This window comes from Mastomys coucha, unplaced genomic scaffold, assembly GCF_008632895.1.
Source record: "Mastomys coucha isolate ucsf_1 unplaced genomic scaffold, UCSF_Mcou_1 pScaffold1, whole genome shotgun sequence".
Lineage (NCBI taxonomy): Eukaryota > Metazoa > Chordata > Mammalia > Rodentia > Muridae > Mastomys > Mastomys coucha.
Genome location: NW_022196891.1, coordinates 30,823,019 through 30,848,167, shown reverse-complemented (window position 1 = coordinate 30,848,167; position 25,149 = coordinate 30,823,019). Strand labels below are relative to the sequence as shown.

Below are 25,149 nucleotides of genomic sequence, written 5' to 3'. Positions count from 1 at the left end.
GGAGAGGAGAGGAGAGGAGAGAGGAGAGGAGAGAGGAGAGGAGAGAGGAGAGGAGAGGAAGGAGAGGAGAGAGAGGGAGGAGAGGAAGATAGATAGAGACAGAGACAGAGAGGGAGAGAGGGCTGTGTACAGCCCACTGGGAGGCAGGTAGCAAGCAGCTCTGCTTTACAGATGAGGGGACTAAGGTTCTGAGAAGTGATGTCATCCATTGAGATGCTGACACAGCAGATGTGACTATAAGCAGACCCTCCGTTCCTGTGAAAAGCCCATGGCAGAGTCCTGTTGCTGTGGCCTGTTAGAGAGAGCAGGTACCAGCCAGCTACAGAGAAGTCTGACAGGTGAGGTTGGGAGAGTATGGGGAAGTAGCCAGTCTTCTCTGGGACTTGGGATCTGGGGCCTTTGGAACAGACACTGGCTGGGAAGTGAAGATCCCCACACACACCCACACACACACACACACACACACATACACACACATACACACACATACGCAATTGTGCCTGCCGCCACCGCTTGAATACCAGCCCTCCCCACCCCCAGGCTGCAGGGCTGTCCTGCCGGACTCCTGCCTGCCGGACTCCTGCCTGCCAAGCTCCCCAAGGCTTCTGACGGATGGTTTAGTGCTTTCTTTTTCCAGCTGTGAACAAGGCACCTCGGAAGTTTTCATGAATGGTGGATGGAAAAGCAAGGCTTTGATCTAATAAGCCCCTCCCCCAACACCTCATAATCAAGATTCCCTCCCGCAGGGGTCCTGCAGACTCCTGTGATTCATGAGGCTGCACCGAAGTGGAAGAATCAACCGAAAGCGGATTTATTGATCAACCCCCAGAGAAGCTGCCTGGCCAGGCTCCTGCTCTGGGTCCCTGCCAGCAGCTACAAGGAGCTCTCCCCACCCCCCCCGCCCCAGATGCAAATGCTAGGGCACTGTGATGGGCAGGACAAAGGCTGCCCCCCATTTCCACACAGGCCTGGTAGAGAAGAGAAGGTCTGATCTTGCAGGAGATGGAGCTGAGGTTAGGCACGTCATGGAGCCAGCTGATTTAGTGGAGTGAGTGAGGCGGCTGGACCATCAAATGGAAATCTGGAGAAATCTAGAGAGGGACCCTCCTCTGAATGAAAGCTAGGCACAGGGCTCCTCTGCCTGCCAAGAAGGGTGTTGGCCTTGAGAAAGAGGGAGGGGCTTCAGGCTGGCTTCTTACTGACCCCCTCCACTTTAGTCACATTTAGAACAATTATTGATCTTGTTGGCTCAATATATGTCCTATTTGTAGCTGTTTTTAAGCTACTGTTTGTGTCTCCTTTTCTCCTCTTTCTGCCTTTTCTTTTTATTTATTGATAACTTCACACAGGTATAAATGTATATTTTGATATATCCACTCCAACTCCTCACCCCCACCCCTGATACTGCCCAACAAGTCCCTACCCCCCGCGCCTTCCTGTCTTCTTCTGCTCTTGACTGTGTAACCCACTGAGTTCAGTGAGAGCTGCCTGCTGGCATGCTGACGACCTGCCTTGTTGGCTTGACCTTGTGCAGCCAGCCATAGCTGAAGGGACTTCCTGAGGGTAGCAGCCATGTCGTGCCCAGGAGACAGTATTCACAGCCGGATCCCCGTTCTCTGGCTCTTACATTCTTTCTGCCCGCTCTTCCACAATGTTCCCTGAGCCTGGGGGTTTCCATGTCCCATTTAGAGCTAAACATTCAGCAGCAAACTCTTTTCCTGGTCGTGAGTCTCCATGTTAATTGCCGCCTACCGCAGAGAGCGGCTTCTCTGGTCAGGGCTGACAGCGACACTAACCTATGCATATAGATGTAAATAGAAGGTAGTTTGACAACACATCTCCATTGAAAAACAACAATAGCAGGGCCCTCCAGAGGGCCCAGGGACTGCCTGAGTGTGGACTTTTGCCCAGGTTAACAATACTACCTGATTTGTTTTAACCGAGGATTTTTTTTTTAAAAAACCATTCCTTTTCTTTTCTGAGTCTTATTGAGTGCCTGCTATGTGGGTTCCATGGCTGCTCTAGGGTATGGGCACTGAACTGGCTTTGTCTTCGTCATTGGGCAGTTGGTATTTCTGATTATCCCATGGGGAGGAGTAGCACATTAGCTTCTGTTGGACCCGAGGCTCTGTCTGCTGCATCCTCCTGCCGCATCCTCCTGTATGCTGCTTGGGAAGGAGGCCCTTGCCTGGCTGGCTCCACCTTCTATGACATCTATGGACCGGGACCTCCCTTCACCTGAAGCACAGGCACGGGGCAGAGCTCTGGGCAGCAGCTCTTGCTGGTGGCTACTGGCTAGGAAAGGCTGGCTTCTAAAGGCGTGGCCAATGGGGCAGTGTGCCCACAAAGAAAGCATCTGGAAAACACCTGGTAGAGACAGTATGGGATGTGCAGATGCTGGGATTCCGGCTTATGGTACTCTGGGCTCTAACCTCTAAAGTAAGGGGCCAAGGTCAGGGGAAACCAGAAGCTGGAGAAGACTGTAACTTTTCTTCCAGGCCCCAAGAGCCACGTCTTTTGAAGCAGCAGGAGGGACTGACTTTAACTCTGGAGATCTAAGGGTGCGGGTGGATTCTTTCTTTGGGATGTCTTCTAAGGTGGCAGCTCTGTCCTACTCCTCCAGTCTGCCACATGTTGAAGCTTTCCCAGAGCACACAGCTAGATGCTGGGAGCTTTAGGGAAAGCTGCCTCTTTCGAGAGAAGTATCATTCCTAACTCCCCGGGCCTTGGGACTCAACTCTCATGACTCCAGGCTCATCGGTGCTGCCTCCCTGGTCTTAATCTTGACCTTTAGGCTGATCTAGAATCTTCAAAGCTATCTCCAGCTGAGGCAAGTCATTGTCCTTATGATAGAGACATCCCTTGGTTGCAGGCAGGCCAAATACTTGTCTGATGGGAGGCAGGAAACAGGGCCTGGCTCTCCTGCATTGGCCCCCCTCATCTTCAGCCTGCACACTGAGTTCTGCCTAAGAGAACTGTCCAGAGGGCACAGCTCCAGGAACCCCAGGTGTCAATTGCTGGGCTGAACAAACTCCCAAGCCCCTCCCACTCCCATCGCTTCTCAGATAGAGCAGGAACGCACTGATTCCCAGCCTTGGGAGAATGGTTGAGAGAACTGGCTGTGTAACAGAACCGGAAGCCCCGAGCTTGTCCTTCCAAAGCCGAACAGTGTCTTTTTGTTCATCCATGTGCCTGCACCCTGTTCTGTATCTCTTCAGAAGCCTCGTTTCCCATAGATTGGAGAGGGGGTGGGGACTTCAACATGCCGGGCATGATAACAGTCACTCAGAGCTGCTGGCTGATAAACGCAACAGGCTCCTCTGCCTCATCTTCCTGAGTCTGGGGAATTGTTTCTTCTCAAGGCTACAAGCTTGGATTCCATGCATTCATCCCTTTGTTTCTCCCCCTCAGCAGATGGCCATTCTCTTTCCTTCCCATTTCACTCTCCATCTTCCTCTCTGCGGGGGAGTTTGAAGCAGGGGAACCCCAGAGGAGGGTCTGCCAGTGCCGTGCCTGGCTCTCCTGGGGAAGAGGCAGACAGCGCTGTAGAAGGGAACCAGGATCTACCAGTACTTGTAGCACATCTCCATTCCCTGCGCTCCAGATGAGCACACAGCTGTTCCCCAGAGGGAAGCTATCACCAAAGCCTTGTTCATTCACGGAAGAGCCTGGACCACCGATGGGGGGTCTTGGGAGACTGGCTGCAATTAGCTCTTGCAAGGAGGACAGCTTGCTCTTGGGGTTCCTGACATCAGGGGTGTGGACATCTCTACTTTCTTGGTCTGAGAGGCCTCCATCTCGCCAGCCCTATCCTGTTCCACAGGTGTGTCAGCTGGGTTGGGATTCCCCTGCGGCCCCTTTAAGTCCACTGGCGAGGCCTGTGAGAAGTTGAAGTTCTCCCCAGTTCCCCCCAAAAGATGCTTTGGCTACAGGCATCTCCATAGTGTTGGAAAAGGAATTGTGACTCTCACCAGCTCTGTCCTGCCAGCTAGGGCAGACCTGCCAGGAAGCTACACACAGATTATTACATCCACACATGCATGCCACCCCACCAGAAGACTCAGCCCACCTCACAGCTGGTGAGGCCATTGTCCTTGGCTTTTCTTCAGCCTGGCTTTACTTGGGGGCTTGGAGAGACCAACCTGACAGCCTCACATGGTGGGCGGCACTAATCTTTGTATCCAGTTCCCTGAGTTTACTCCCTTTTCAAGGCTCGCCTCTCATATGGGCACTTCATCTGACCTTCAGAGAGAAGAGGAGTTAGCTGCATCTCAAGGTTGCCCAGGCTGTTTTCAGAGCCATCGGCTTGGGCCTCCTATTCTCAGGGGATCGTTCTGATATACTCCTCAGACCAGGGAGAAAAGAAAGGGAGCCATAGGTGATTTCATTTGGAAATTATACCTTCCCCAGATTTGAGACACACACCCCCCCCCCCCATACCTCCTTCCTGCAGCCTGTGGATCAGAGCCACTGGGCGCATCCCTTTGTAGGAATAATGATGGAACACATCCAGAGAGATGTTCAAGGTGCATGGGTTTGTGGCAGCCTGGGGAGCCAGGTTATCTGTGACCTCGGAATCAGGGAAGTCATTGCACAGTGATTTTAGTGTTGAGCATTTCGGCACACACAACAGCTCTTCTCAGGCTGCCTAGGACTGGGCCTCCCCCTTGAGACCCAGAGCTCCTTTTGCACAGTGACTCTTCCTTCACCCTCAACACCCAGAAAGGGGCTCTGAACCTGAAGGAGGGAGCGGGAAAACAGCTCAGAATAGAGGCTGTTTCTGAATCACACGTAGGGACTTAATTGTCTTCTCCACCAGGCCGAGGAGTTGTTTGTCCTCAGCAAGTGACCAGGAGCTATTTGCAAGGCCCATTACACTAACGACCTAATCCGTTTATCCAGCTCTTTTCTTTCAGGAAGTTTAGAGATCCCTCCTGCCTCTCAGCTGCCTTAAGCCTGGCCCTGGGGTTCTAGCTCACCTCTCTTTGGGGAGGAGTGTCAGTTGATACTGGTGTTTGGGGGTGATGGGTGATGTCACAGGGATCAAGCAAGCAGGGTTCTTAAGCCCCCTAACATCTGGCCCTCTCTCCCTGGGCTCCTGAGCCAGACTCCTCTGGGAAATGTTACTATTAAATATTTGGCCCCCAGAGTGTGCCGAGAGCCTTTGATTGTATCTGGTTTCCTGTTCTCCTCTGGGAGGAAGAATTTCTCTGCAGGAAGTATTTTAATATGTCTGAAAGCCTTACTTCCTCGGTTTTGAAATCCAAGTTTCCAGTTACAAGGGACTGAGATTGTCCTTATGAAGGGAGGAAGGAGGGGACCAGAACTGTGAAATATGGCTGGCTCCATCTCTGCAAAGGTATTGGCCATCCCGTGGAGGACATCCCTGACTGTGGGTACCGCAGGAGTGCAGGAAGGCACAAGCGCAGCCCATCCAACTCTCCTTTCCCTAGCCCAATGCTCAGAGCCCAAGTGAAGAGCAGGAGCCGGGGAAACAGGTGTAAGAGTCTGATGACTCCGCCTGGCTCTCAACAGCTATTGGGCTCCCACCTCTTGCAGCCGTTCTTTGAGGTAACAACAGCTCAGTTCTTGTGCGGCATCTCCCCTCCTAAACTCCCGAGGTGAACCAGACACCCTCTCAGGTGTTTCTGACCTGGGGTGGCTCACCAGGTAAAGCAGCAGCCGAGACACCAACCGAATGGTGCAGTAACCCAGGGGTTAGCAACAACAGGAAGAGCCCCTCTAGACTGAAGGCTGTAGGGAAGGGAGCCGGGCTGTAATGGGGGACTGTATGGAGGGAGGTAGATCCAAACAGTAATGAACTGTTGCCTGAGGTCTGCAGGCTAGGACAAATGAGAAGCCTGGCTCCCTGCTTCCTCTGGGGCTCTCTAGCATTTCAGTCTTTTTTGAGACCCAGCTTGCTCAGGACCAGGGGTCAGCCGCTCCGTACCGTAAACAAGGCAGAGCTGGGAGGGAAAGCCCAGGACCAGTGCTTTCCAGTCTTCTGGCAGAGACACCAAGTTGCCTTTCGCCCTCCGGACTGGCCATTCTCAGCTATTCAAAGAGGATTCATTACAGCCCCAGGCTCGCTTCTTTCCCCACTGTCCTCTCTATCAACATCTTTGTCTCAGTCTGACCCGTGCTGGGTTCTTTATCTGGAGGCATTGTGAGCTTTTCTTGTCCTTATTGTTCAGTGCTCTCAGAGTCAACCTACAAAGTATTCTTAAAGGCTTCTGCCCTCTGATGCCGAGGCTGGGAGAGGCCACCTGCTGCGCATACAACCTCCAAGGGGAAGTGATCTCATCCATGAAAGAGAACATTCAGGAGGCAGAGGACCCATGAGGAGCTGGCCACTGTAGGGTTCCTGCTGGGTCTTAGAGGGCCGCTCCTGCACTCAAACTGCAGACTGGAGGACCTAGGAATTTGCTCTCCTGGTGAAGTTGTATAAGGGCAGTGCTGGACTCCAAGCTGTCAGGATGTGTTGGTGGCTCACTGGTAACACTTATCTCTCTTAGCAGAGACCCTTGTAACTATAACCTTATGTCACAGAGCCCCGGTAGGAGATCTGTGATTGTCTGATTGGCCCCAGTGTAGCAGGAAACAAACCTGAGCACATTCCTCTGAGGTCCTGCCCTGGACTGCCTTTCCAACTGACTTTCTCACTTTTTATTTGTTTGTTTGTTTGCTTGCTTTTTCTAGAAGGGGTCTCACTATGTAGCTCTGGCTGTTCTGGAACTCCCTATGTAGACCAGGCTAGCCTCCATTCACAGAGATCTGCCTGCTTCTCTGCCTCCTGAGTTCTAGGATTAAAGGTGAGCACTACCTTACCCAGCTTCCCATTGATTTTCTAGTCAAGCACCTGACTGAGATAACATTTGCATACCACTCTTACCTCATTTCTGGCTCCCTAGGATGTGCCACATGGTGGCTTCTCAGTCAGTCATTCCGGATTAAATGAGGCACAGGTTCACTGATCCATTTTCTCCTGTAGTTATTTGCTCACTCAAGGCATGGTTACTGAGCACGGTCCTAGGAGCTGGGGGTGCAGCATGAGCATGCGGGTGAAGGCTCTGCCCTAAAGGACCTTTTGGATAGTTCTAGAGGGAAACACGTATACCACCAGTGCCCAAATAAAGCTGATATCTCTGTCAAGAAAATTAAATATGCTAAGAGCCTCCGGGGTGATGGGACCATTTATTTTTTCCAGAATAAATCTGGACTCTTTTCAGAGGAGGTAACATCTGAACTGAGAGCTGATGGGGAGGGACCTCACCAATGAGCAAGAAGTGGAAAGGCCCTGCCATGATAGGGTGTTCCAGCTATACAAATAGTGAGTGAATGCTCCGGATGGTGGGCTTCTCAGATGAGCTGCAAAGAGAGAGGGTCAGGGATGAACAGGTCAACTCAGGAACTTTGGGAAGGTCATGAAACACTCACCCCTCCGGAAGGGAAGGAGGCTAATTAACATTCCTCAGATCATGGGGTGGGAACCAAATCTGAGGGTGGGGACACATTCCGAAGGACAGACTGTTGCCCACCTTCAGACAAGGGAAATCCTTGCTACCTCATTCCCTAAGACCAGTCAGTTAAAAAAAAGTCACACTGTTCTGCCAATCACATTGTGCCTAATGGCTGCTGCCCTGAAAACTGTATAAAAGCTCACTGAACAAGCTGTGCGGGGTCACCACCTCTCCTTCGGGTCTGGTACAACCCCAGTGCACTGGAACAATAAATTTCTCTTGCTTTTTGCATCGATTCCGGCTCCACGTGGTTCACTCAGGGGGTCCCCAGTAAGCTAAGGCTGGACAGAGTCTTACGGGGACACTTGAAAGACAGTGGCCCCGTTACCCACCTTGGTCAGGATAAAATTTAGAGTTGTCTTGCTTCTTACTCCACCCAGCCATTCACACTTAGCCACAGGTCTTAATCACCTTCTCCCCAAGTACAGTCCAAGGCCATACCCTTCTCCCCAGTTCCACTGTGTCTACAGAGATGCTGTGTACCTATCAGCTGCCTGTGCGACTGAACTAGCTGTGTGGGTCTCCTTGTTGTTCCATGGTCCCTGCCACTGCACAGTTCACCCAGCACTGTGTGTCTGTCATCTTTTAAAACCAGAATGGGTCATGTCACTCCTTTGCAGAAAGAGGCTGCCCTGCACTTAGAATAAACCCTAGACCCATTATTATGACCTTAGGTGACAGTCCCTGGCCAGATCTCTACTGAGCTAGCCAGCTCTTTCTCTCCTGTGGCTCACCCATGTACCTGTTCCTTAGGCTTTCCTGGGCTCCATGCTCACAGTACCTTCTGCCTGGGAGGCACTGGCCTGGAACTTTGCCTGGGTAACTTGCTGGTGGTCATTGAGCTCTCAGCTCAGGTCTCCATCTCAGTCAAGGGCTCTGTCTATCTAGGCTCAGCTCTCAGGGTTCCTTTCTGCTCTCCTGGGCTCCCTGCTACAAACCCTATTCAGCTTTTGTCCCCCCCAGAGTGTCCCAGTTGATGTAGCACAGGGTTTAGATGTAGACACATCTCAGACTTACACATTCCATCTCTGCTGCTTCCAGGCTGGGAGGCCTTGGGCATGTGTCCTGATGTCTGTGAGTCTATCACTACAATCATCAACAATAGTACTTGGGGATAATTATAGTACTTAGGGTCCAGCAGAGAGTGGTGGAATCCTGTCAGCAAAGCTGTTCAGCACTTAGATTACAGCAGGAGAGGTTAGCTCCCAGTAGCAATGGTCAGTTATTAGCCACCAGCTACCTATTATTCCTGGGTACCCCTGCCTTAGCTTCCTCTCATGTGGAAGCTCTGAGGAATGTCCATGGAAGGAGCATGGCTTCCTCTCCTCTGTCCTATTTGGACACTGTGGTGGTTTGAATATGCTTGGCCCAGGGGGTGGCACTGATAGGAGGTGTGGCCTTGTTGGAGTAGGTGTGGCTTTGTTCGAGGAAGTATGCCCCTGTGGGCGTGGGCTTTGAGACCTTTCTCCTAGCTTCCTGGAAGTCAGTATTCTAGCTACCTTTGGAACAAGAGGTAGAACTCTCAGCTCCTCCAGTGCCATGCCTACCTGGATGCTGCCATGCTTCCCACCATAAAGATAATGGACTGGACCTCTGAAGCCAGCCCCAATTGAGTGTTGTACTTATAAGAGTTGCCTTGGTCATGGTGTCTGTTCATAGCAGTAAAACCCTACCTAAGACAGACGTAGATGTAGTATGCCTCGAAATGAGAGGTCAGCAGCAGCCTTCTACTTCTCTCCTGAGTCCACCCTCTCCATCTCAGGGGTGCTGACACCCTATTACTCCCAGTATCCAGTACTTTCACATGATAGCCATTGATGAGGAAAAAACCACTAACACATGCTTTGGTGTTAGCAATGTCTTGACTTTTATTTTATGATTATTTATTTATTTTTATGTGTGTGAGTACACTGTAGCTGTACAGATGGTTGTGAGCCACCATGTGGTTGCTGGGAATTGAACTCAGGACGGCCCTGCTGCTCCGGCGTAATACACTGTAGCTATCTTCAGACAGCACCAGAAGAGGGCATCAGATCTCATTAAGGTTAGGTGTGAGCCACCGTGTGGTTGCTGGGATCTGAATTTAGGACCTTCGGAAGAGCAGTCAGTGCTCTTACCCACTGAGCCATCTCGCCAGCCCCAGTGTCTTGACTTTTAAAGATACCATGCTGAGTACTTGTGAGATGGCTCAATAAGGAGAAGATGGCTCTTGCTGCCGAGCCCAGTGATCTGAATCTGATTCCCAGAAACCACATGGTGGAAGGAGGAAACCATGATATGAGTTATGTTTGAGGGTGGTAGTGAAGCAGGATCTCACTGCCTAGCCCAGGTGGGCCATGAACTCGTGATCTTTCTGCCTCTACTTCCAAGGGTCAGATGTACAGGTGTGAGTTACCAGCTCAAAGCCTTCCATGAAATCTTATTTTAAAGTTTTCTTTTTGAGACAGAGCCTCGCGTAGCCCAGGCTTGCTCATGCTTCTTATGTAGCTGACAATGACCTCGACCTTCTGATCCGTCTGCTTTTCCCGCAAGTGCTGGGGTCATAGGTAAATGTCACAATGCTGCCACTTCTGCTAAACCTTTAAGGGACTGTTGCCCTAATTTTTTTTTAACATCCCCACTGTCTGAGACTGAGTAGCCCCAACACAGCCCCTGGAGGTGGTGAGGACTTATGTCTGGCCATAGGAGAGACTTCCCCAAGCATGGTAGACACCTTCCATGCCCCCACCCCATGCATCAGCTTCTTATTCCCAGGCAGGAGAGATGAGTGTCTCCCCTGGCCCCAGAGAGCCTGCCCCACCTCAGCCAAGGTCCTGGGTCTAGTTTTTCCCATCAAGGAGAAAATAGCAAGAAAAACAGATGGGAGCTGATACCCTGTACTGTAGGGTCACCTGGGACCTGGTGCTGGAGGAGCCCCAGGAAAGCTTTAACCCCAGGGGCTTTGGGCAGGCAAAAAGGGTAAGGGGCAGAGGGGGAGGGGGCCCTTCCGGGCGTTCCTCTCTTCCATATGGGATGCTGTTTGTGTCCATCTCTCCTGTCATCTGTGTCCATATGTGGGTCTCGGGATGGACTCCACTCTCAGTACTCGAGGTCACCTGGTTCAACCCTCCAGTTTTAGGTAGTGCCCTTCTCGAGCCGGTCCAGTTTTCCCCATGTTAAAGCAGAGGCTATTCTGAATCTGTTACCCTCTGCGTCTGAATGACTCAGTTAGCCTGGGTCCTGAAGGGGGGCTGGGCTTGGAAGTAGGAGACCCGGGCAAGTAGACACGCCAGTCCATATGACTGCCTTTCTGTTACGTGCTACACGCCCACACAGTGTGGTTATGGAGTTCCCCCGAGACATGGCTGCGAAACGGCTCTACAGACTATAAAAAAGATCTAAGGGAAAGATTTGGCTGCGGTGACTGGGAGCAGAACCCTGGACCCCACCCTTCCTATGTCTGCAGCCCCTCTGCTTTGTGGGAGGCCTACCTTGTCTAACCACCTTTCACCAGATGAGGGTCAGGATTGTACCCCGTAAGATGCTCTGCTTTTCTGTGTTCTTTCCCTACACATTTTTGCCCAGAACTTGCTTCCTTATGACTGGAAGGCTATGGAGCATGGAGGAGGCACTTGAAGATCCGCATGAAGCAGACTAGGGTGAGCTCTGTAGATAGATAGTACTAGGGCTGTGTTTGCTGAGCTCCTAGGAGTGCTGGGATGTCTCAGGTACGCGTTTGCCTAGGAGCTTGATGGGGTAAAAGCCCAGGCTAGGGAGTATTAAAAGGATATTTTCAGAGTATTGGAACACATGATATCTTATTCTTATATCATCCCTACTCTCTGAAGCAGGAAGGAATTGAGTTAGCAAGCTGCAGACTCGGTGCCCACATTCAGGTCTTCTGCCTGCAAAGGATACAGCGACCTGGATGCTCTGTTGCAGATATGAGGGAGGAGAATGGTTTCCACTGTGTTGGCAGAGTGAGGCACCAGGGACTGAGCTAGCGCTATGGCTTCGCGATTGTCTGGGAACACAAGAATCCTGTTATCTACCACGGAGGCGGGGGCGGGCAGGACTTTAAAGGTGTTAGAGTCAGCTGCAGGCCTCACTCTCTAGGTTGGAATGAAGGGACTAGATAAGAGGTTCCAAAGGCCACTGCTTTCCTAGCCTTTCAGAGGACCCTCTGCTTCCCCCAGGGACGCCCTCATCTCTGTAGCCTGCAGGAACAAGTGGATGTCAGTGGATCCCTATAGGTCCAGAAACAGAAAACTGCAGATCCTAACAGCACTGGACAGAAAAATAGTTGGAGCCCTCCCTTCGCAGCACAGCGCTCCGGAGGCCACCCCAGGCCTCCCAGGAGCCGCATTGGAAAATAACAATTGGGCAAGCCCCAGTCACTCTGCAGCTCCTTGGCACAGAGCTGGGCAGGCCCCAGCCTTTGGCACTCTCTCCGACACCAGAGGACCAGCAGAGGACACTGTGGCTGGCTGCTGGATAGCTGATGTTAGGGGAAGTGGGAAGCCCCCGGGGATATTATTAAAACCCTCAACCCTTAGTGGCAAGAGAGGCCATCATCTCTGGCTGATAGGCAGCCTCGTCTCTTGTGAGTCATTCCAAATGCTCGTGCCTCCTGTGCCTGCAGACCTGGAGAAGGTTAAGAACTCTACCTGTCTCCTTGTTCTTGTGCTATCCTCGAGTCACCCAAAATATGAGCTATATAGGGCTGGCAAGGTGGCTTAGTGGGTAAAGAGAAGCACTGACTGCTGTGCCTGACAAAGGTCCTTGGGACCCACATGGTGAAAGGAGAAAACTGAATCTCCTAAATTGTTTTCTAACCTACCAACACACACGCACACACACACACACACTAAAATTAAACTATTTGGGCAGGGGGCAGAGAGATGGCTCAAGCTATTTGGGCAAGAGGTAGAGAGATGGCTCAGCTATTAGCCCTGGGTTCACTTCCCATCACCTGCGCACCTCAGCTCACAACCATCTCTAACTATTTCCAGGGGGTCAGATGCCCTCTTTCCAGCTCCATGATCACCAGGCACACACAGAGTTCACATGCATGCAGAGGAAACATTCAAAATTATAAAAATAAAACAATAAACCTTTACAAATAAAAAAAAATGATAAACAGGAGCTAGAGAGATGGCTGCTCTTCCAGAGGACCCAGGTTCAATTCCCAGCACCCACATGGCAGCTCACAGCCATCTGTAACTCCAGTTCCAGAGAATCTGACGCCCTCACACAGATGTACATGCAGGCAGAACACCAATGCGTGCAAAACAAAAACAAATAAATCACACTTTAAAAATGACAAGCAAATATGAGTTATGTAGATCAGGAATGTTTTTCTTCTTACCAGCACCGAGAAGAGTACCCTTTGCAGAAAGCCTTGATGAATGTCTGTTGAGAACAGCACCCATGCAAGTGTGCCAGTGCATGGATGGGAGGAAGTATGAAGTGCTAGCAGATGCTCAGCCAACACCAGGCTTTCTTCCCCGAGAATCATCCCAATTAGTCGAGCATTGATGAGTTGGTCCTTGACACCAACCTGTGCAATGACTTGAAGGGGATTGGGAGGCCGGGAAGTGGAAGATGCTCACAACAGAAACAGAACAGGGCCGGAGGAAGTGGGCCTAATATCGAAAGGCTTCTTGGGACTCTCTTGCTTTTTTTGCCACCTGGCTCTTTGGGAGAATGGGGACAGTGCTGTGCGCTTCTGTGTGGCCTTGGGAAGGCTTCAGAACTGTTTTCAACCTCTGTCTAGTTGGCCGTCCTAATATTGCCACCCTAGCACTGTTATGGCCCAACGGTGAGAAACCAGGAAGGTCAATGTGAACACAGTCAGTGAGCTGTACTTGGGCCATTCACTTAAGACTCTTGCTACTACTTCCTGTTATTTTATTTCTTTTCTTTTCTTTCTTTGTTTCTTCTTTTTCTTTTTTTTTTTTGTTTTGGTTTGGTTTTGTGTTTGTTTTTCCTGATAGGTTTCTCTGTGTAGCTCTGGCTGTCCTGGAACTCATTCTGTAGACTGGGCTGGCCTTGAACTCACAGAGATGTGCCTGCCTCTGTTTCCCAAGTGCTGGGATCAAAGGTGTGTGCCACCATCACCTGGCTTCCATTATATCTATTAGTATCAGGATTCCCTCTCTCTGCTGGAGGAGCAATGAGGCTAGATTTTACAAACTCTGGACTAATCTTAGAACCTAAAGACTAGGTCCCTGGCTAAAGACACGCTCACTCTAGACCTTGGATGTGTAGAAGCCTCACCCCTACAGCAGGTGAGCCCCAGAAGAGGAACCCACATACATACAACCATGGGGCTGCTTCTCATACCTTGTCCTTCTTCCCTGCAGGTACAAGACAGTGGTGACTCAGCGGCGGGCAGCGGTGGCCATAGCTGGCTGCTGGATTCTCTCCCTGGTGGTAGGCCTGACACCTATGTTTGGCTGGAACAACCTGAGTGCAGTGGAGCAAGACTGGATAGCCAATGGCAGTGTTGGGGAGCCCGTGATCAAGTGTGAGTTTGAGAAGGTTATCAGCATGGAATACATGGTCTACTTCAACTTCTTCGTCTGGGTGCTGCCGCCACTGCTGCTCATGGTCCTCATCTACCTGGAGGTCTTCTACCTGATCCGGAAGCAGCTCAACAAGAAGGTGTCAGCCTCCTCTGGGGACCCCCAGAAGTACTACGGGAAGGAGCTCAAGATCGCCAAGTCGCTGGCCCTCATCCTCTTCCTCTTTGCCCTCAGCTGGCTACCGCTGCACATCTTGAACTGTATCACCCTCTTCTGCCCCACCTGCCAGAAACCCAGCATCCTGATCTACATTGCCATCTTTCTCACACACGGCAACTCGGCCATGAACCCCATCGTCTATGCCTTCCGAATCCACAAGTTTCGGGTCACCTTTCTGAAGATTTGGAATGACCACTTCCGATGCCAGCCCAAACCTCCCATTGATGAAGACATCCCAGAGGAGAAAGCTGATGACTAGACTCTGCCTTGCTCCGTCTAGCCCACACCCAGTGGCTCTCTGTTCAACCCCCATGTCCTCCCTGTCCCCCTGCCCCACTGTTCCTCCTCAGCGTTCCCAGCTGGGCTGTGGGCTGTGGATACCAGGGAGGCTCTGAAGAGCTGCCATGGAACAGGGCCCCTTCTCTAAGGAGCTGGCTGCCCTGCACCTTGGGGACGTAGAGGAAGCTTGGAGGTGGGGCCCCGCTATGGCAGGGAACTGGGTACCCGGAGATGAGAGGAGAGTCTTGTGTGGCCCATTCCTGGCTGTTCTCTGAGCAGTTCAGAGAGCCAGGATTAGAATATTCTGGCTCCTACAGTCAGACAGGGGAGCCTGCTAGTAGGTGTTGGTGGCCCAAGGGACCAACTTCAAGATCAGGAAGACAGTCCCTTAGAGGTGAATGGAGAGACAGAAATGGCTATCTCCGGGCTTTGCTGTCTCTCTTGTTCTGTAGAAGAAGGTAGTAAACCACAGGGAAGGAGACCTCAGCCCCTCCTCCAAGGACTGTGTTCTTGGCCATGCAAGTGCTGTGATCTCTGCCCTCCTGACCCTGAGAAGCCCGGGGGTTAGACTTGGGAGAGGCAGAAAGAATGGTTCCAGGGATTGTCTCTCACATTCGCTCTGTTCACAGCCTGGGACTCCCAGTGGGCCACTAAGTCCTTGATGCAAGAAGGTGCTGCCTCAAATAGCCAGCAGGGAGCAGCACCGAGCCCTTCTTGCCCTGAACTTCCTGGGAGTCGCCAATATTATTTTCTGTCTGGGCCACCAAGCTTCACCAACTCTCAAAGTAGGCCTGGACTCTCCTGAGGGACACCATCTCTGCTTCTAAGCCCCAGGAGAAGAGATTTCCCCAGGAAGGTCAACCCTTGGGAACATGCTGCCTGGGAGGGGAAGAGGGGAATAAAGCATCCGAGAAGATCCCGGGGCGACCATGAGCACCCCTGGTGTGAATGTGACAGACCAGACCAGACCAGACCAGACCAAAGGAGACTGCTGCCTTCAGTGTGAGGAAGTGCCTTGCTGGCATTTAAATATCCAAAACACTCCTGGAGGTGGATTTAACTCGGAGGCTATGTTATGAATAGAGGGTAGGCTTTTGGGGGACGGGGTCTCAGGTAGGACCAATCCATGTCTTGCTTGCATGGATAGCAGGCAGAGGAGGGGTGTCAGGTTCCCTCCTCCTTGCAGTGTGAATATTGGCTCCGAGTCTTGATTCTAGACTCTTCTCTCAGTTGGAGGTCAAAGTGTCCCTGGCTCTCAAGGAGGCCCCTTTGTCTAATAAAAGATTGTGAAGCCCTGTGGAGTGTGGGGTGCTGGCACCCCATCACTGTCAGAGGGCAACCAGACCACCTCAGTGGAGAAGATGTCATGGTGAGGGTGGAGGGGAAGCTGAGAGAGGGCTGTGGAGGCAGATGGAACAAAGAACGTCCCTGAGATGGTGGGTCTGTTGCTATAGTTACACATGTAGGGTGCCACATTGTGAGTCAGAAAGCAAGAGCCGGAACACTCACATGTCTAAAAAAATGCCCTGTGTCATGAGACCCTTCCTGTTGGCACTTTCTTAATCTTGATAGTGTCTCCCCTTCATAGTAACACCGTATCTTCCCATCCGCCATGACACTCACTGCCACAGAAACCCCATGCTAGAACACCACACACCTTTATTTGAATGCTTCTCACACAGTGTACAGCTCTGCAGAGGGTGCCAGTCTCTGCACCTTTGGAACCCTCTTGTACCCAGAAGGTGACCTGAGACCTGCCAGGCCCACTCCTGGCTCTGGACCCAGCCTCTGGTGGAGGGAGCTGGCAGGTACTGGAGGTCCCCACCCCTTAGCTGTTCCTATGGTATCTTGGTCTTGGGGACTTCTGGGGTCCTGATCCTCAGGTCTGCAGGACCTGGTGGAGAATGTCCTTCTGTATCCTGGTATGTAACCAAGCTGCTAGAAGAGATTGTGGGGAGTCGGGTAGAGAACCACCTCCGCCCTTCTCCGTCCTTCCTCAGGCTCAATTCCCAATGCTGAGCTCTGCCTGCCCAGTGCAGCTCTGGAGACTTCCTAGTTCACCCAGAGCCTCAGAACCACCAAATGAGGAAGGTCCCTACTTTGCTAGTGAGGAAAGGAATGCCAATGTTTACAGTCATTCCGAGACAAGACTAGATGCTGTCCTGTGACCATCCAGTGTACCCATCCCTTCTGGACCCCACCACCATGGCCCAGTGCTGCACTGTCTTCACCAAACTGAACATGCATGCTAGTTGTCTTTTGCTACAAAAATTGTACCCAGATCTGCCTACTGCTTCCCTGCCCTTCCCCTCCCCGTCTCCAGTGACATTTTGTGCCTGGGAAGTGGATCCTCTTCTCCCAGTCCTCTCTTTGACACCACGCCCTCGGTAGAGGTAACTGAAGGAGTGGGTCCAGCCACTCACCTGTTTTCTTGTCCCAGTCTCTGCCTCTTGCTCTTCAGTGTGTGGCCGAAGCTGAAAGAGACCCTGCAGGTTAGAGCTTTGGGGGGAAGACTGGAGGGAACAGAGAGGTTTGAGGTCAGTGATCCCCAGCACCCCAGCCTGCAAATGGAAAGAACATCTTCCCACTTAGAAAGTCACACAAACCATTCTGGTCCCCTCCCTACTCCTTTCATGCTCCAGCTTCACTCTGAGCTCCATCTAGTTCAGTCCCCACATGGGACTCAGTCTGTCCACTACGGCAGGGCACTAAGGCACCCTCCTGACCCCCACCTTTAACTTCCAGCCGACAATCCACAGAGGCCTCCCCTAGCATGTTGATGGCCTTGCACGTGTAGACTCCAGAATCAAAGGGGCTGGGCTTCCGGATCTCTAAGGTGCAGACCCCTTGCTCAGAGACGGCGCGGTACTTGGGGTCACCCTGGATGTCCATCTTGTTTTTCATCCAGATGATCTTGGGCTGGAAGCAAGGTCAGAGGAGGGTAATGAAGTCAGAACATGGGTTGGGACAGCTCTCAAGAGAGAGTTTCATCTCTGCTGCCTCCACCCACCCCACCAGCCCAGGGCCCCTGACCTTAGGTGATGCCCGGACGCTGCAGAATAGCTGCGTGCTATAGCCAGGAGTGGAGGTATGATCCGCCAGGGGCTGGGTGAATGAGGGCGCTTCTGAGAAGTCTCGCTCAATAAACTCTCTAGGTTTGGCAGTAATATCTAGGTTCAGGGGAAAATTTGAGGTTATAGGGGTACAGGAGGCTTCAGAAGACTGGCCTCAACCCTAAACGTTGGGATGCTCAACCTGGTCAACATGTGAAGAAGCAGAGAAAGCTTAGCTGGGCAGGGCTGAGGCTGAGCAGGAGGTGAACAGAGAGGAGTGGGCGGGAGGATTGCGGCAAGAGGTGAGCATCACATTCCATTTCGGTTTGCCTCTGCGAGTGGCTCTCCTTCTTAAACACAAAAAAACGCTCATGGCTGTGACGCTCTGGCTGATGTTAAAGACTGTGGCTTCTAGGGTGAGTGAGATGGCTCAGAGGGTGAGGGTGCTTGCCACCAAGCTAACCACCCTGAGTTCAGTTCCTGGGACCCACATGGTAAGAGGAGAAAACTGACATGTTCTTAGACTTACACATGCACGTGAGCATGTGAACACACACTCACACACCAATAAATGTAATTAAAATGAATAGTAATGAAGTGTGCCTTCCAGGGTCAGCGTGTGTGTGTGTGTGTGTGTGTGTGTGTGTGTGTGTGTGTTGCAGAGAGGATCTGGGATAGATGGGTCCTGAAGTTTCACATTTGGCCCCACTGACAGATGCTCAACAGGACGGTAAATACCGCAGCCAGTCTTACGTGGGCGATTGTTTTTAGCAATTGCCAGTCTACCTATCACGTACACATTACCCTGCAGAGTGTATTCCTGGGGACACTGTGTGGGAGACCCAGTGACTGCTGTGATGTCAGCAGCCACTGTCTAAGTACACAGCCTCCTGAGAGGGGCAGTGCTCATTTGCATGGCTTTGCTCTGATGTTTGCTTAAAATCAGTCAGTCATACTGGTTATTTACAGTCACTCCACGTTAATATGTGTACGAACTTGCACATACGCTCACGCAGAGCTGCTGAGTGGGGTGGGGGTGGGAGTGGGGATAGAAGGCAGCAAATGTTCCAGGGAGCAGTGGCCGAGGAGGAGCTGAGATGGATGTGGGACGCGGAAGAAGAAATGAGAAGTGGACAGATGTTGGTTCACCAATCCCAATTCGGTTTCCTGCCCAGGCTCAAACCCACTTACCTGTCTTGTGGATGTGAGCCAGCTCTTTGGTGGTGGTGGCTAAGTCACTGAGGCCACACAGGTTTTCTGAGAAGACCCGAAAAGAGTAGGAGTTGCCGATGATGAGGTCTGAGATGGTGCAGGTGGTGGGGTGGTAACGCTCCAACACTGTGAACCATTGCTGTGGGGTGGGGGGGACTTGGCAGGGTTACCGTCAGCTCTTACCCGGTTCTTGGCTTTCCTGCTTACCCTGACCCTCCTCAGAGGGGCTCATTCCGTGTCCAAGGGTTGGGAGGACTAAACCATCTAGCACTGGGCCAGAGAGACTAGGAAGTGGGAAAAGGACCTTCTGGGTCACTCACATGAGCTTGCAGGCCTCACTACTCAACGTGTGATTGCCGGACACGCAGCCTCATCACCTGGGCGCCATTACCTGTGGCTTCCGAACACCCAGCCCCAACCACCTGCATCAGAATCTACACTGAGCAGATTCCCAGATGATTTCTATGCATGATAAGATAGTTCTAGAGCAACCTAGGGCAGTGTCCCACACAGACTGAGGTATGGAGAGGACAGAGGCGTGCCCAGGGCCACATAGGGAGTCAGTCAGCAGTAGTCGGCCTCGTCTTTCATCCAGAGCCTCTTAGTGGGATGGGCCTTTGGGGACTGGACTACTTCTTTCCCCACCCCCGTTAGGCCCCAGCCGGCCTCACCCCTGTCTTTTTGTCTGCCTTCTGTACTGTGTAGCCCAGGAGCTCTGTGTTGCCTGTGTCCTGGGGTGGTGTCCACTCGAGGGCAGCGTTGCAACCCCAGACATCCAGTAGCTTGATGCTGCTCGGGGGCCCGGGCTTCTCTGCAGGACCAGATTGGGAAGGTCAGTGAGAAGTAGGCCTGCTGTAAAGTCTCCACACCCAAGATTTGGCACTTGCCATGACACCCCAGGCTCCCCTCACCCCCCATCAGCTCCGGGGTGGGAGGTTGGGGACACTGGACACAGGACAGCCCTTTCCCCTCTGCCCATGTAATGTACCAATCACCAGGATGTCAATGTTGGCCTTGGCTTCCAAGCCTTCCAGATGCACCGTGAGCTCGTAGCGGCCCGAGTCTGAGCGCTGAGCCGAACGAATGAAGAGGATGGAGTCCTGGTCCCCGCTGCGCACATTAACTCTCTGACTGTCCAGGGCTTGGCCATTGTGGGTCCAAGAGACTTGTGGCTTGGGCTTCCCCTGAAAGAGGGGCTTGGGGTGAGTACAGATTGGGATAAGCACCCCACTCACCCCATTCTAGCTGTGCCCGAGAAACCCGCCCTTCTGACTCCTCCACTGTTGCTGACCAGAGCCATGTCTTCTAGTGTGTGACCTGCCCTGGGGGCTGCCTAAGTGTCTACTCATAGCTGAGTTATATGCAAAACTGGGAAGAATCGGCCATCTGTATGGGTCCCTGGCTGACTCCTGCAGGAATCCTGACATTCCCAGGTCTCCCCTGACACACCAGGCTCTCACCAGTGAGCTAGGCCTACCTGGAAGGGGATTTGCAGGTTGACTGGCTCTCCCACCTGGCGGATGTAGGTCTGACGAAGGTGTCGGGGAACACGGATCTTGGGGGCTTCTGAGGAAGGGGAAGGAGAAAGCAAGTGTGGGTTCCTGGCTAAACGGGACTGCTCCTACCTATGACATTCCTATAGCTTGAGCTGCCTCTTTACTGAGAGGACAAAACCTTCAATTCTGAGAGGGAGGGACCCAAATCCCTTAAGGCCTCTGGGGAACTGAGAACTGAGAGGCTCCACGGAGGTCAGAGACTGTACAGTGTGAACTGGTTGGTATCTCCGGCACTCCCTTGGCACCTCAACCTTGCCAGGCTGGGATTTGCCCAGAGGCCCAGGCATTCTCAAGCTCCAGATGGGCCTGGATGGCTCTCTGTCTCCCCCTGGAGGGAGGCAGATTCTGCACCTGTCAGCCACTGTGCCCAGAGAGAGAGAGGCAATGCGCTCAGATTCCTGCTGATTCAGCACCCCAGGAGCCCAGGACTTTCTGAGGAAGTGAGTGAGGCCTCACTGACTCAAGCCTCAACCTCCAGGCCTGCTGGGGGCTCTAGGTCTTTGTACGGAAGCTGAAGCAGATACACAAATGTCTGCTCTTGGGCCTTTCCGTCTGCACAGTATCAGGGTGGGTGGCCAAGTCCTTCTGTAAGTCTTATGTCAGTCCCCTACTCGGGTAGGGAAGCCATTCCTGACTATAGCCTAATCAGGTGCCGCTGGACATTCCAAGGGAAGCTACAACAGCTGCCATTCCTATCCCTGGGGGATGGTGTGGGGACTGAGCCTGAGCCTCCAAAGGGGCAAACAGGTGGCAGCAGTTGGTCAGTGGCACCTAGGGGACAGAGTAAGAAGGAACAGTGTGTCTCCAAGGATTAGCTGAGCAGGCACTTGGCACTTGGAATGCTCCAGGGTCAGCTCCAGGAGGCCAGGAATGCCTGGCAGCTCCAGGTGGCCAAGAAGGGGACAGCTGAGCAGCCCAGGATCCTGGACAAGGCCTCCAAGTCTCCCCTGCCCAGCCCAGGAGAGGTCCGGCTGTTCTCCTTTGTTCATAGCCTCCTCTCCACTTTCTCTCCAGGAAATCCCCTTCTCTCCTGCCAGAGGAATTTTAATGGAGAAGTAGGTGCCGAGTCTGGCTTGCTTCTTCCACACCAGGCCTCAGAGACATCTCAGAGTCTGAGCTTCTTGGGGACCTGGGGGAGGGTCTGGGCCTCTGCCAACCAGGCTACCGTCAGCCACAAGCAGCAACAGATATCCTGCTGCTTATGTGGGGCAGAGGGTGGGGTGGGGGGAGGGTGCTGTCACACCCAGATAATGCTCTTGAAAACCACCAGAGCAGATGTCCTACAGCTTGGTGGCTGTGAACAGTCCTGTGTGGGCATCAGAATCAGACTACAGAAAGACTGGGTGACTCTGTGGGAGTCTCTGGGTCCCCTGGGGTCTGCCTGGTTTGGATAAGCTCTAATAGTAGGTGGTTCTGGTCTCCTGTGTCTTTAGATCTTAAAGCAGTATATTTCCTCAAATCTGAATTTGACCCCTTCTATGGCTGAGACGCCTCCTCCTCCTCCGAGAGGCCTTGACTAGAAATGTAGGGCTCTATCTCCGGCCTCCATCTATCCCTTAAGGAACACGGAGGAAGATGGAGAAGGTCTCAGACACCTGCTTGCCTGTGTCTCTCTTCACTCTGGGGCCCCGCACTGCCCCCAGATAGCTAAGACAGACCAAATGACTCAGTGTCATTAACAGTCTGAAACTCGATCAGCTTCGGGAGGGAGGCACTGAGGTTAATGCACCCTGCAAATAGAAATATTAGTAACAGGGACAGCAGCTGGCCTCTGGGTCTTCGCAGAGGCACTGTCCTTTGGGGATGAAGAAGCCTTTGGGGGCCCTTTATACAGCCTCCTTTTTTTTTTTTTCATTAGGGTCAGGGTACAATATGGGGCAAGCAGGCCTTCCCTGTGCACCAGAACCTTTAGAGAGCCTGGAACCCAGATTTGAGGAAATAGAAAACAATCTTTCACAGCTTCAGAGATTAAGATTAGGAAGAAGTAAGGATAGATGGCTTCTAGTATTGGGGGCTTGGCTTCATCTCTGGACGTCAAGAGGCTGCTCCCTGATGGTAGTGGGAGGGGCTGGACCATTCAGGGAAGTGGCATCTTTGACCTCCATCTGCTGCCCAGGCACCCGAAACCTTTCACGAGGCAAGACATGTTAGCATGCGGCTTGTGTATGTTAACCTGAGATGGGGCTGGTGTGTGTGGGGGGGATATGGCTGCTTGGGTCCTACTGACCATGGCCTCAGTTTCCCCGTTCTAACTAGTTTGTGAGCAAGAGGCGAGGAATGCTTTACCAGTGATCTCTTGGATGTGGACAGGCTGGTCCAGCACAGCTGGAGGGCCTGCTCCTGCGGAGCTTACTGCAGTCACACGCAGGAAGAACTTGTCTCCCAGGGCCAGGTTCCGAACCGTCTGCTGGGTCACCATCACGGGCCGGGGATTCACAGGCACCCATTCTGAGGCTGAGGGCAGCAGAGAGTGTCTGGCTGTTAGTGATGTGGCAGAGCCAACCTTCTCACTGGGGGATGGGGGAGGAGGTGTCCCTTCTCAAGGGTGACATACAGAAGCTGACCTCGCTCTTGGTCTATAGTCTCTCTCTCGCTTCTTTCTCTGACTTTGTAACACCAAAGACAGCTGGCGCTAAGAGCTCTTGGGTTGAGGCCAGAAGTAGGGATGCAGAAGGTCGGAGAGGGCTGGGCACATTCATCAAGTCACACACAGCAAGGTAGGGGCAGAGACAGAGGCCAGGCTGAATGTGGCTGTCAGAGAGGGAGACTGCTTTGCCTAGCTGGCTTGACTGTCTCTTACTTTACAGTCTCCTCCTCTGGACCCTCCCCACTTTCTGCCTCCTGGGTTAACTCCCTCTGAAAAGGATCCTCTGAGATTTAGTACCTCCTTCCCTTCTTATAGATCACTGCCCCCCATCCTTCTAATAGTCAGAGGCTACCTGGATCTGGAGGATGGGAGGTCCCCTAAGGTCATTAGACATCTCTGTGCCTTCAGAGGTCTCTATGGGGCAAGAGGTGATAGCCAGGCAGTTAAGACTACTGCTTAGACCTCCCTTTGTACGTAAGTCCTGGAGGTCCTGGAGTGACTCATTGCAGGGACCGTGCTCCTCCCTGCTGCCCGGCCCGCCCCAACTCAGCTGGGTGGAAGCAGGGCTCAGCCCTGTGCTCACCTCCCTCTCGACAGAGCTCCAGTACATAGCCTTGAAGCCCCAGCTTCCCCAGCTTCTCGGGGGGCTCCCAGCTCACAGTCAAGGAGCTGTGGCTCACATCCTCCAAGGTCAGCCGCAGTGGGGCACTGGGGACATCTGGGGGGGCGGGAAGCCAAGGTGAGTGGAAGAGCCCCTCCCTGCATACCTGCCTCCCTTCTCCACCTCTCCCCACTTCTCGTCTGTCACCTTCGCTTGGAGGTTCAGGCTTCATGGTTGAGGGCAAGGCAGAAGCTGCAGGGGCTGCAGGATCCTGTGCCTGAGGTTTCTGTGGCTCTGGAGCCTGCTCTTGCCTCGTGGACTCTGATGCTGCCACCTCTCCAGAAGGCTCTGTAGTGGGCACCTTGGCAGGCCCAGGTGCTGTCTCCTCTGGAGTAGAGACAGAAGCCTCAGAGGTGGCTTTTCCTGTCATTTTTTTTTAAAACTGGTGTGTGTATGTGTGTGTGTGTGGGGTCAAGCTGGAGTGTGTAAGGGTCAGCAGTAGGTCTGGGCCTCCAGGCTAGGTCCACGCTTATAAAGGCAGGGGCTGCCCCACCCCCAGCAAACCATTCCCAGCTGTGGGGTCAGGTCAGGCAGGGGGGTGCCGGGGGGCAGGGAGCACCCAGGCCAGGAATAGCTCTGGGGGAGGAACCACAGGGGCCCCTTGAGAAGCACGCTACCTTGCCATCACCCCAGCTAGACCTCACAGCCAGGGTGCCAGTGCCCAGATCAGGGAGGGTATAGATAGATGAGCTGGTACATCGCTGGGGCTGCAGGGGCTGGGTAATGAGACCTGCCGTCTGGAAAGGAAGATCAAGTCAGTTCCATGAATCTGGTCGTCTCAGGGCCCCCCTTGGACCTGAGTCTCCTTGGAGCACAGCCTGGAATTAAGACTATTTGAAGCAGTCTCCCCTGTGAGCAGTTCCCCTTCTGCCTTTGCTCTCTCTCTTGGTCTCCAGTCTCTGGGGACTCCCACCTGTACTGTGTGAGGCCAAGGACCCCACAGAGGTGAGAACTGAGATGCCAGAGGTGAGGCTGGACAGAGGCAGGTGCTCCAGCGTGAGTCCTGGGCAGGAGGACTGCAGTGATTCCTCTTCAGCTGTTGTGACATCGAACCCATAGATTCTGTGAATTATAAACAATAGAGGCGATCTTTCTCAAGGCTCTAGAGGTTGAAAAGTCGAAGATCATGCCCCCTGCACTCCCCGAAGAGCTTTGTGGTGATTCAGAATACAAGAACAGGCAAGCCAGACAGAGGAAAATGGACAAAACATACACTTTTTATCCAGTTCCCACTCTGGAGATAACTAACGCACTCTGTTGATGATATTAACCAATTCACAAGGGAAGCGCCCATGGATTAATCACTATTTAAAAGCCCCCCATCTTAATACTCTTTGTGTCAATAAGAGGAGTTTTAGAGGGAACATTCAAGCCAGGACCAAACCAGCCCCCTGGTTTCTGTTTCTGTGGGAAGGAAAGCTTGTTTACACTCATCCTCAGACTTCAGTTTCCCTTCAGCTACTAAGACCCCTCACCTCTGAGGGTAAGACAGACAGACCTGACTCTCCTGGCCTCTTAAAAGGGGACCTGCGCCTAGACTCTCCTAGTGTGGGAAG

General features: G+C 52.6%; 2 protein-coding genes across 14 annotated transcripts in view; one reads left to right on the top strand and one right to left on the bottom strand.

The window, feature by feature from the left end:
* Adora1 (adenosine A1 receptor) overlaps positions 1–18,170 on the top strand; it is a 48,789-nt gene extending 30,619 nt beyond the window's left edge. For all 11 annotated transcript variants that reach the window (XM_031383097.1, XM_031383114.1, XM_031383088.1 and 8 more), the window contains one exon: positions 13,865–18,170. In XM_031383097.1, the coding sequence (XP_031238957.1) occupies positions 13,865–14,504 (640 nt within the window). In that variant the 3' untranslated portion in view covers positions 14,505–18,170. The remainder of the gene's footprint in view (positions 1–13,864) is intronic.
* Positions 16,167–24,330, bottom strand: Mybph (myosin binding protein H). Of its 3 annotated transcripts, XM_031383030.1 has the most exons (12): positions 24,211–24,330; positions 23,741–23,920; positions 23,516–23,650; positions 22,632–22,799; positions 20,267–20,355; positions 19,778–19,973; positions 19,461–19,600; positions 18,769–18,928; positions 17,558–17,694; positions 17,257–17,443; positions 16,948–16,998; positions 16,167–16,459 (listed from the first exon to the last, which is right to left on the bottom strand). In XM_031383030.1, the coding sequence occupies exons 2-11, from the start codon at positions 23,763–23,765 to the stop codon at positions 16,982–16,984; spliced, it is 1,254 nt and encodes a 417-aa protein (XP_031238890.1). In that variant the 5' UTR covers positions 23,766–23,920; positions 24,211–24,330; the 3' UTR covers positions 16,167–16,459; positions 16,948–16,981. The 3 variants fall into 3 exon arrangements, with proteins under 3 accessions (XP_031238890.1, XP_031238881.1, XP_031238871.1); XM_031383021.1 differs by lacking the exon at positions 24,211–24,330 and having other exon boundaries at positions 16,167–16,462; positions 23,741–24,182; XM_031383011.1 differs by lacking the exon at positions 24,211–24,330 and having other exon boundaries at positions 23,741–24,182.
* Between the last annotated feature and the right edge of the window lie 819 nt (positions 24,331–25,149).

Coding starts and splice junctions, on each gene's coding strand:
- Mybph (XM_031383021.1), bottom strand. CDS start 23,963: ATGACAGGAAAAGCCACCTCTGAGGCTTCTGTCTCTACTCCAGAGGAG. Junction 19,601..19,777: donor CATTGACATCCTGGTGATTG/GTACATTACATG, acceptor CTGGTCCTGCAG/AGAAGCCCGGGCCCCCGAGC. Junction 17,444..17,557: donor GCGTCCGGGCATCACCTAAG/GTCAGGGGCCCT, acceptor CCTTGCTTCCAG/CCCAAGATCATCTGGATGAA.